Source organism: Dendrobates tinctorius, unplaced genomic scaffold (assembly GCF_039654945.1).
Source record: "Dendrobates tinctorius isolate UK_male_01 unplaced genomic scaffold, ASM3965494v1 ptg000037l, whole genome shotgun sequence".
NCBI lineage: Eukaryota > Metazoa > Chordata > Amphibia > Anura > Dendrobatidae > Dendrobates > Dendrobates tinctorius.
The window spans coordinates 545,098-557,427 of record NW_027361705.1 but is presented as its reverse complement, the minus strand read 5'-3'; the positions used below and the strand labels follow the sequence as shown (position 1 = coordinate 557,427).

The window sequence follows — 12,330 nt, the reverse complement described above, 5'->3', positions numbered from 1 at the left end:
ATTTATTCTATTTTTGTGACGTGTATTTTTCCCTCCCACTTTGCTTGCTCAGATGCTGGATGATGCCGAGCCGGATGAAGTATATGAAGATGAGGATGATGAGAATGAAGAAAACAACTGGAGGAATGATTATCCCGATGAAGAAGACGAGGAGTGCAGTGATCGGGAGGAGAGATACCGGGGTAATTTCACCTGTAATAATTTACTGATCCATAGAGCAGCTTTGTGGACTAGTGACCCTACAATATGTAATATTAGGAAGTCTCATTTTCTTTAAGTTGCATCATACAAACAATAGAAACCTTAAAATCCACAATCTTTGTATTGCGTACATGGTACAATCATTCATGTGAGTTACAGCTATGGGGAAAGGTCGTCCATATGACATATCGATAGATCATGTATCCAGGTCCTTCTTGGCCCCTATAGCTACACACAGCTAGTAATGTCCTAATATCCGTAGTATAGTTCACATATGACAGACTATACTACGGAGTGTTCTATATTTTATTCATCTAAGCCCAACTCAGATAAATGGAACTGAATTTAATTTCTGCACCAAAATCTGCAGCGTGTGAACTCTTTAACAAGGCCATATTTTTATTTGGAACCCCCTGCAAATTCTAAGTGGTCCAATAGATGGCGCCCTACATGAATGTCTAATAATGGTGGAGGTGATGGACGGCACATTGCTGGCTGCTTAGCTGCACTGCATTGTTACAGAACATAGGACATGGAGTTCACAAACTTTCAGATATTTTGATTACCAAGCACAACTTAAAACCTCAGTGTGTCACAACAGATAGACATATGAACACATCTAGGGGCATTGGACAGCCCTTTTTGGTATGCAATTAACCCAACAACTATACAGTGGCAATAAAAGTAAGTGTAACCTTTTGGACTACTTATTTGTTTGCTTTGATTACTAATAATGTGGTCTGAAATGAAAAACTATTATTTTTAGAGACTCAAGCAGGATCTGAATAAACTAATAAGGCCTCACTCACACTTGCGATGAATTTGGACTAGTGCAATCCGATAAAAAATCGTAAAGCACTCAGCCCAATGTTACTCTATGGTGCAGCTCACATTCGCCATTATTTTTTCATGCCAGTACGGCCTGCAAAAACAATTACAGCATGCTGAGTTTGCATCCAAGAATCTGATCGCACTCATGCATACAAGTCTATGGGTGTGTGTGAAACATCACACTGTGCTAGGATATCCCCCAAGTGCAGTGCTGTTTAACTACTTTTGAACTGCTCCTAGACTATAAGCCTTCGGGTGGTCCACACTTTACTCTGCAGTGACATTAAGGAATGTCAATTCAGAGAAATCTGCTTACACAAATGTCCAGCTGTCAGGCACAGCCAGACTCCCCACAGAGAAGGGAAACATGATTTATTATCATGTTTACTGATACATTGAGCATGAGATCATTGGGACTAGGGAGGGAGCAGGAGCTGCTGGGTCCTAAGAGACTATCAGCTGTGCTATGCAGACAGGAGGCTGAAATTCACGACTAACTAGGGCAAATATACCAGCCCCAGTTAAAGGAGGAATTGTCAATAAAAAAAATTATTGATTGATATGTTCGAATGCCCTGAAAGTTTCTTAAGACCTTATGTGGGGTGCTATGTGTAGTGTAAAATAAAAAGCGAGAGAAAAGATCTAAACTAAAAACGCACTACCAGACCAAAGTGCAATTTACAGCCATTGAAAAGAAATATGTCCAGTATATAAAAATAATTTCTACAGAGATAAGCAAGTTTTTTTTAGTGGTCTTTTGTAGTCGTAAAAAGAATTTAAACATAGCCTTGTTTTTCCTATTTTTCTTTACAGTTTTCCCCAATGGTAGTGTGGGAAAAAAGGACTATAAAAATTAAATCCGATGTATCGCGGTATAAAAAAAAAAAAAAATTAAATACAGTCTTTGAATTTCTGAGATCCTGAACTTTTTAGAGACATTAAAAGCAGAAGTACAAAAAAGCTCCAAAATGTACCTGGTCAGGAACATGGGGGTGGGTGTATGGGCCCAGTCATGAACTGGTTACATGTGTAGTTTAGTTTCTATACTTTGTGCTAGTGTGGGTTTCCTTACAGCAGTCAGGAAAATAGTAATATCATTACTATTATTTTATGTTACCGGGAGGAAACCCACACAAGCACAGAGCATAGAAACTATCGTACACATCTAAATAGTTTAGATTTTTATTATCCTTGGAGAAAGTACTGTATGTCAGGAGGATGGAGTTCTGTAATTCTGGCTCAAGACGACTACGACTAGGTGACCTGCATAATATAATGTCTTCCAGCCCCACTTCTCTGGCACACACCGCATATGACCCAATAACTCGTCTTGCACATTTTGGGTGTGGAGGATCTTGGAAATCGAGATCTGTTGTGCTCATTACAGAACCTGTTTTTTAACGTGACTCTCCTCACCTGGCTGCGTCTGTGTCCTCCCCGCACCCGTAGGCAGGCTGGCATCATACATTGTAAGTCAGCTAAAGCCATCCTAATTATGGGAATGTTACTCACCCACCTTGGGTTAGGTATTAGGAAACCTCAGACGTGTTCGACAATAGGAGCAGTGAAAGTAAATCTACAGCCGGAGCAGACGTTCTAGAAATCCTGCAGAGTAGTTATCATACAAAGTGTGGGAAGACTAATTGCAACACGATGGGAAGGAAGCCCAAACACTAAGGAAAGGGGGAGTAGAGACCCCAGGTAGATCTAATAGCACTCTGGCTCCACTACCGTCCCTATATTGGTTCCACACCAATCACCGAGTAGGAACCTAAGCCCTGTATCTCTTTAGAGCTAGGCCCTGAATAGGGAAGTGGGGGGATGTGCACTGGTCAGTCCCCACTGTACACTACAGACGTGAAGGGAGACAAACAAGGTGGAAGCAACTTATTTTCATTAGACTCAGAGAGGTAACACTAAGCGTCCTCCAACAGCACCAGAGAGGAAGTAAACCGACTACTGTAGCTCCAAGCCTTCACAAGGGAAAATGTGAATATCACCGGTGACTCCCAGAAGCAGACTGAGAGTCTATAAACACTCAGGTCCAGGCGTGTCAATTAGAGCTGAAGGGAGGTTGCCGCTGGTCCAAAGGTAAGAAGGATTAAGAAGGCATCTGCAATGCCAAATGCAGAGACCTTCTGCAGCCAGATGCAGAGTGACTGTCTGTAGCATCTGATACACCCGTGACAGTAGTAATCACCTGTAATGAAAGCAAAGCATTGGAAAGTGTTGGTTTACTTGTTATTTTCTGTCTTTGGGAGAATTCTTCATTAGAGACTATTTCTCCAACGTTTGTTTTAACCATTTTTGTATAAATGTGCATATATGAAAATGTTGTGATATGTTTGTACTATAGCACACACTACAGGAAAATAACATTGTGTACTCCTGGTGGTCGGAGGGTGTTAAGGGGTTAAGATCGCTTACTCCGCACCAAGCAGCTGCTGTGCAGGAACACAATGTGACCTATTATATTTAGATCATGTCTTGACTTACAGGGGACCGGTGTCTGCCCTCTATAGACTCGTGTTATGCAGCATTAAAGGTTCATTTCAAGATCACAAATATGAATTACGTATGTGAGAACTGGTGTACTCTGGGTACACCCATTCCTAAAGGGGGGGGATCAGCTTTGGGGGCTTTTTTTTTCCTTGCAAAAATGATTATTATCCAAAAAAACATGCATTTAATTGGGCTTCATTAATGATTTTCCACAGTTCGCCTTATATAGCTAATGAGTTGCATTGGCTATTGCTGTCCGTAGAATGAGCTAACTGAGAAACCGTCAGAGAGCTCATTATTCCAATCCAATTGCAGAGTTTCTAGATCTTTTATCTGGCTTTTTTTCTGAGTTCTTCAACTGATCTATGACCACAGACTACATCAAAATTCAATGTGCAGATAAATATTGAGCCTGTTAAAGCAAAATGGTGCAATTTTAATGAAACCCAATTGAAAAAATGATTTTTAGCCCAAAATTAATCCATTTAAGTTTTATTATACACTAGCTGAAGAGCCTGGCGCTGCCCGGGCATAGTAACTAACTGTGGTTATTGAAAATTATAATTATCCTCCATCCCATAGTCCCGTGCCCATATACCCATCATACATATCCACGATCCCATAGGCCCGTGCCCATATACCCATCATACATATCCTCCATCCCATAGTCGTGTGCCCATATACCCATCACACATCCTCCATCCCATAGTCGAGTGCTCATATACCCATCATACATATTCTCCATCCCATAGTCCCATGTCCATGTACCCATCATACATATTCTCCATCTCATAGTCCCATGCCCATATACCCATCATACATATCCTCCATCCCATAGTCCCGTGCCCATATACCCATCATACATCCTCCATCCCATAGTCCCGTGCCCATATACCCATCATACATATTCTCCATCCCATAGTCCCATGCCCATATACCCATCATACATATTCTCCATCCCATAGTCCCGTGCCCATATACCCATCATACATCCTTCATCTCATAGTCCCGTGCCCATATACCCATCATACATATCCTCCATCCCATAGTCCCTTGCCCATATACCCAACATACATCCTCCATCCCATAGTCAAGTGCCCATATACCCATCATACATATTCTCCATCCCATAGTCCCATGTCCATGTACCCATCATACATATTCTCCATCTCATAGTCCCATGCCCATATACCCATCATACATATCCTCCATCCCATAGTCCCGTGCCCATATACCCATCATACATCCTCCATCCCATAGTCGAGTGCCCATATACCCATCATACATATTCTCCATCCCATAGTCCCATGCCCATATACCCATCATACATATTCTCCATCCCATAGTCCCGTGCCCATATACCCATCATACATCCTTCATCTCATAGTCCCGTGCCCATATACCCATCATACATATCCTCCATCCCATAGTCCCATGCCCATATACCCATCATACATATCCGCTATCTCATAGTCCCGTGCCCATATACCGTTATACATATCCTCCATCCCATAGTCCAGTGCCCATATACCCATCACACATCCTCCATCCCATAGTCCCGTGCCCATATACCCATCACACATCCTCCATCCCATAGTCCTGTGCCCATATACATATCCGCCATCCCATAGTCCAGTGCCCATATACCCATCACACATCCTCCATCCCATAGTCCCGTGCCCATATACCCATCACACATCCTCCATCTCATAGTCCCGTGCCCATATACATATCCGCCATCCCATAGTCCAGTGCCCATATACCCATCACACATCCCCCATCCCATAGTCCCGTTCCCATATACCCATCATACATATCCTCCATCCCATAGTCCGGTGCCCATATACTCACACACATTCTCCATTCCATAGTCAACCATTATGACATCATAATGAGCGGCGGCGGGGCTTGCAACCTTTGATGACATCAGCGTCGCCATGGCAACCATTGTGACATCATAATGAGGGGCGGGGCTTGACACGCACACACTGCTTCCCCAGTATGCAAATAGAGGCATTGTGACATCACAATGAGGGGCGGGGCTTGACGCGCACACACTTTTTCCCCCAGTATGTAGATAGGGGCAAAACTGTTTGGTGAATTGGAACGCGCAGGGTTAAAATTTCGCCTCACAACATAGCTTAGGACGCTCTCGGGGTCCAGACGTGTGACTGTGCCAAATTTTGTGGCTGTAGCTGCGACTGTGCGGATGCCTATCCCGGACATATACATACACACACACACACACACACACACACACACACACACACACACACACACACACACACACACACACACACTTTGAGCTTTATATATTAGACTAGCTAAAGAGCCCGGCGCTGCCCGGGCATAGTAACTAACTGTGGTTAGTTATAGAAAATTAATTATCCTCCATCCCATAGTCCCGTGCCCATATACCCATCACACATCCTCCATCCCATAGTCCCATGCCCATATACCCATCACACATCCTCCATCCCATAGTCCCATACCCATCACACATCCTCCATCCCATAGTCCCATGCCCATATACCCATCACACATCCTCCATCCCATAGTCCCATGCCCATATACCCATCATACATATTCTCCATCCCATTGTCCCGTGCCCATATACCCATCATACATATTCGCCATCCCATAGTCGAGTGCCCATATACCCATCACACATCCTTCATCTCATAGTCCCGTGCCCATATACCCATCATACATATCCTCCATCCCATAGTCCCGTGCCTATATACCCATCATACATATCCGCCATCTCATAGTCCCGTGCCCATATACCCGTCATACATATCCTCCATCCTATAGTCCAGTGCCCATATACCCATTACACATCCTCCATCCCATAGTCCTGTGCCCATATACATATCCGCCATCCCATAGTCCCGTGCCCATATACCCGTCAAACATATCCTCCACCCCATAGCCTAGTGCCCATATACCCATCACACATCCTCCATCCCATAGTCCCGTGCCCATATACATATCCGCCATCCCATAGTCCCGTGCCCATATACCCGTCATACATATCCTCCATCCCATAGTCGAGTGCCCATATACCCATCACACATCCTCTATCCCATAGTCCCATGCCCATATACCCATCATACATATTCTCCGCCCCATGCCCATATACCCATCATACATATCCGCCATCCCATAGTCCCGTGCCCATATACCCATCATACATATCCACCATCTCATAGTCCCGTGCCCATATACCCATCACACATCCTTGACGCGCACACACTTTTCCCCCCAGTATGTAGATGGGGGCAAAATTGTTTGGTGAATTGGAACGTGCGGGGTTAAAATTTCGCCTCACAACATAGCTTAGGACGCTCTCTGGGTCCAGACGTGTGACTGCCAAATTTTGTGGCTGTAGCTGCGACGGTGCGGATGCCTGTCCCGGACACACACACACACACACACACACACACACACACACACACACACACACACACACACTTTGAGCTTTATATATTAGATATGCTTTCTCACAGCTTAATGAGGCAATACAAAATGAAAGACACTGTGGGGACACCTGGGCAGCATCTTCAGAGACAATACACAAAATGTTAAACTATGTGGTTCTCTGTTGAGCTTAGCTGATTCGCTTTCCTCTTCTGCATTTGTATCCATTGTATCTCAGCTTATAGGGAACACGGGTTGTCAGATAACTGGTTGATAGGAGGAAACAAGGGCAATGCAGCCCTTGGGCAAGGTCACACGTAAAGGAAATCTGTGGAATAACATCATCCCCATTAAAACTGCACACATGAGCCTAAGGCCATGTGCACACGATGCAGATATGCAGTGGATTTTACCGCTCAGAAACGCTGCATATCCGCATTGTGATGTACAGTAGCATGTTAATCAATAGAAAAAAAAAAAAAAAACGCTGTGCAGACGCTGCAGATTTTTCCGCGCGGTTTTCTTGTGGTTCAAAATATGCAGCATGTCACTACTTTTGTGTGATTTTCCACCTGCTCCATTCTCCAAATCCACAGGGAGAAATCTGCAGAGGAAAACCGCAAGAAAAAAGGAAGAAATACGCAGGAAAAATGCAGGTCATTTAACCTGCGGATTTCTTCAATTCTGCACGGAAAAATCCGCAGGGCAAAAAAGTACGTGTGCACTTAGCCCAAAGGTCTTTGAAATGAAAATTAACACCTTTATATCTTTTATCTGTTGCTGCATTGCAGAGAAATTAGCAGTTTCATTCATGCTCATATTGCGTGCTCTTGGTGTAACAGCACTGGAGCCACTTCCTCCCTAGCAGCAGCCTCCGTGGCTTGATTGATGAATCCCAGTTTGTGGCATCAGGCAAGGAAATCAGACAGTGCGCTATGGATCAAGCTAAAGAAGCTGGTGCTGGGTGAGGATACAACCCTTGAAGATTTTTGGAAGTGCGCTGTCACACAGGGAGCAATTAGTGCCTTATTTAGATATGAACTAAAAGTCTGATTTCTCGGGAACACAGCAACAGATAGAAGCTAGGACAGGAGATCAATACTTGCTGTATACTCTACAGAGAAGAGGATGTGGCTGTGAAAGTTCAGAGCCTGGGGACACAGCCTCACCGGTTCTCTTCACACCCCTGTTCTCTTATAGTCCCAGCAGGTCTATCTCTAGAAGGGTTCGATGGTATCAGAGTTTCATCATTTGGGAGGGTGCTTTGAGTGGTCTGCAGTCCTCTGACTGCAGACTATGACGTAGGTGCTCTTTAATTCCCTTGGTTGTGAACATTCTCCAAATGAGCTCATTTCTGTAAACCCATGGAGAACTAAATAGCAAAGCGCTGACCGCATATCGGAAATCGCCAAGGTTGTACAAAGAACTGAGCCGGAGCAGTAGTTGGAATGTGTAAGAGCACATTCACACTGTGGCCATTTCACAGACAAAACCAAATTTAAAAAAATATATGTACATCGGTTTGAAAATGTATTCACCTCCTTGGCATTTTTCGTCTTTTCTACCTCACAACCTGGAATTTCACTTTTTTTTTTTTTTTTTTTTTAGGGTTTGCATCAGTTCATGTAAAGAACATGCCGACAACTGTGAGCATTTGGTTTTCCTTTTATTATGAAGCAAACAACAAATAGGACAAAATAACTGAAAACTTCAGTTTGCATAACTATTCACCCCCAGCCCCCTTTTGTGACAATTGCAGCTGCAAGTTGCTTTGGATAAGTCTGTATGAGCTTTTCACATCCTGCCACTAGGATTTTTGCCCATTCCTCAAGGCAAAACTGCTCCATTAAAGGGAATCTGTTACCCCATTTTTCGAGTATCAGCTGTCGGCACCGCCATCAGGGGCTTATCTACAGCGTTCTGTAATGCTGTAGATAAGCCCCCGATGTAACCTGAACGATAAGAAAAAGGAGTTAGATTATACTCACCGGGGGGGCGGTCCCGTCTTGGTCCGAAGGGTGTTGCGGTCCGGCGCCTCCCATCTTCTAAGGGTGACGTCCTCTTCTTTGCTGCCTGTTGTGGCTCCTGCGCAGGCGCACTGCTCTGCCCTGTTGAGGGCAGAGCAGAATACAGCAGTGCGAAGGCGCCAGACCTTTGGGACCTTTGTTTGGGGATGGGTTTGGCCTTCATGGTGTGTGGTTAGTGGTGCCTCTTGCTTAATGGTGTAGCAGCCTCTGGTCTTTCACTTAGAATGCACACAGGTGGACGTCCTTCACTAAGCATGGGACTTATGAAGGTAATTGCTTGCACTAGAAATTTTTAGGGGCTTCATAGCAAAAGGGTTGAATACGTATGTACATGCCAATTTTTAGTTATTTGATCCCATAAATGTAATTTATGCCTATACTTTTCTCCCTTCACCAACTTAGGCTGGTTTCACATTAGCGTATTTAACATGCAGCGCACGACGCCGCTAAGCTCCGCCCCCTGCCCACCTCATCCGGTCATTTCCTCCTACTATAGCACACGGCTGCATGCGATCTGCGCACCCTATCTTTAGCATAGGGTGCGCTGGCCGTGCGCTAGTAGGATTTTGGCGTGCGCTGCGCACTTTTGAAGGCGCGCCAAAATGCAACATGGTGCGTTCGGCGCACCTTCAAAAGTGCGCAGCGCACGCCAAAATCCTACTAGTGCACGGTCTGCGCACGCTATGCTAAAGATAGGGTGCGCAGATCGCATGCATCCATGTGCGATAGTAGGAGGCGATGACCGGATGGGGCGGGGCTTAGCGGCGCCATGCACTGCATGTAAAATACGCTAATGTGAAACCAGCCTTAGACTGTTTATTGCTGATGCATCTCACACAAATCCGATTACAAAAATATTTAAATACCGGTTGTAATGTAACAAAATAGATAAGCCGAGGGGGTGAATATTTTGCAAGCCACTGTATATACACACACACATAGAAACAAAGACTAAATGGCCAATCACATTTTTTCTATATTTGACAACTTTTTATTTAAATGTTTCCACGATAAGAGATTGGATCGCTGATGTCACACTATAATCTCAATGGTGTCTGAGGACATTGGACCGAGGCTACAGCCATCGAGGGGCCGAGGTTCGCCCGGTACTACATTGTGGCACTATAAGAATGAATGGGGGAGCATGCTCTACCGCGACAAGCAAGTCACAAAAATTCCACCTGAGTGGGGTTTCGGCTACATAGCCCTAGCTTAATCGACAAACTAGAAACTTGTTCATTTTGTCACATTTTCTTTTGCATGCATAAAACACCTGGCATCTTTTATGTTCCTTGTTATCTTTGGAAGCTTCTATTGCCCAAAGCAATGTTTGTAGCTTATATGCAAAATAAAATAAAACTACCCCTGCTACATGGCGACTCCAAACACATTAGAGCTGCTTGTGCTGCTCATTCTCACATCGGATGATGTCCTGTCAATAAGTGCCCCCAGGATACAATCTACACCTCCCGGCCATGAGACATTATCAGCTCTGCTCACCACCCGATTGGTGGAAGGGGTTGTATGTTTAAAAATTAGAAGATAAGCAGGTAATGATCTAAAGAGAATGTGTTACCAGGTTTTTGCTACCCCACATGTGAGCAGGCAAAGACCCTGATTTCAGCGTTGTCACTTACTGGGCTGCTTGCTGCAGTTTTGAGAAAAATCCATGTTTTCTCAGATCTTCCAGTTCCCTGAATGCTCAGCTCTGTATAACCCTGCCCACATCACTGGCATCTCTTGCTGCCTATGCACAGTGTATTCAGAAAGCTGCCAATCAGTGGTGTGGACCTGGTTATGCAGAGCTCATGGATATGGAGGGCTGCATGGCAGCAAGTTTACTAGTCCTCTAATGATAAAATCACTTATCAGCAAGAGATTAGCAAAACTACAGGAAGCTTGACCTCCTATCATTGTCGGTTACACCAACAAGCTGTTTTTCGGTCTTTCTTCAGTCTGATGCATAGTATTTGAGTCCACAATAATAAAAATACAATTTTGGGCGACAAGTGACCGTGGTGCCAGGTAATACAACCGTACAATTTTCTATCCTCAGGTTACTATGAAGACAGTAATGAGGACTCCGGGCACGGCCGAGGCCATGCATGGGATGACTACTATCTGAGAGCAAGAGACTGTGAATATGCCGCAAATGAGTATTCTGACTGATGGGGAATTCAACATTTTGGGGGGCATCTCTCTGCGGTACAAACACCAATGTTCTGTTTTAAGGGCAAGGTTACCAGGCTGATCTTTACTTTTTGTTCCATTAACTTTGTAATAACTGGTTGATTTTCTCTCTTCTTATTAGCTGGGTCCCCAATTTCCTCTTGCCCCAATAGTCACATAATGTCTCCAGCTACATTATTCAGCCTTGTTACATTCTAATGGCTGCTCTCACTGTCAAGTGTAATGGACCCAGTGATGATAATGGTAAGGGCTTCTGTGTGTATCGTTCACCTGATGAAATGTGTATGTTTTACACCTATAAAGCTACCTGTAAATGTGGATTTTATGTTAATGTTTGTATAACTAGTAATTGCACCATTTTGTTGCTCATCATAACATGAGAAACTAATATAGGATCCCATGCTGGTTATACAGAACCACAGAAACATGGCTGTTCCAAAAACCAGTTCCACATCTGTTTATAAGGTGCTGCTTCATCCATTTTCCAATAGACAATGCCATCTAACTTCTGTTATTGTTACAATAGGAATTTTAAATATATGGGATGGTCGTCTTTATTTTACAAATGCTATTTCTTGCATTTGCTCCCTACAAGACATCCCATTATACATATTTTATAAATTCATTTGAGGGAAATTGGCTTTAAGGGGGTTGGCAATGATTCATTGTCCAAGGTACAACCGGAGATAGTCACGTAAAATGTAGCAATGGTGTGCATGCCTCACCAATGCCCCAGCAGTTAGATCCCTGATATTGAGATTCTTTTTGCCTATCCTTACATGGTTGATAAGTTATGGTAGACCAAGCCTTCTGAAGATTCCTTCGACACGGACTTCATGGCTGGCTTTACAGGAGCCATTAGAGAACCTATTGACTTAAGCATTTGACACCACTTGCTTCTTCATCAGGATGTGTGCGGCCTTGCCTATGTCTGCATGAACCAACCAGGACATGAGAATGGGCATGAGGCATCATGTAGCTATCCTGTGCACATGCCCCATTATATCACATTCCCTGTTGTCATCAGTGCCGCTCATCTAAGTGGAAGTGAAAAACCCATAGAAAATCTGTGACGGATCGCACAGGGAAATGGGTGTGTCGCCTTCACTCACCTCTGGGGAGGGGAGAGAAGGACCCAGCAGGGATCGTCTCTCTGGCG

The 12,330-nt window shown here is 44.1% G+C and overlaps 1 protein-coding gene across 2 annotated transcripts in view; it reads left to right on the top strand.

The window, feature by feature from the left end:
- LOC141088008 (probable RNA polymerase II nuclear localization protein SLC7A6OS) overlaps positions 1–11,491 on the top strand; it is a 51,507-nt gene extending 40,016 nt beyond the window's left edge. The window contains exons 4-6 of one of the 2 annotated variants that reach the window (XM_073573845.1): positions 53–182; positions 8,563–8,600; positions 11,038–11,491. In XM_073573845.1, coding sequence (XP_073429946.1) covers positions 53–182; positions 8,563–8,600; positions 11,038–11,106 — 237 coding nt within the window. In that variant the 3' untranslated portion in view covers positions 11,107–11,491. The remainder of the gene's footprint in view (positions 1–52; positions 183–8,562; positions 8,601–11,037) is intronic. The other variant, XM_073573844.1, reaches the window with a different exon arrangement.
- The last annotated feature ends 839 nt before the right edge of the window (positions 11,492–12,330 follow it).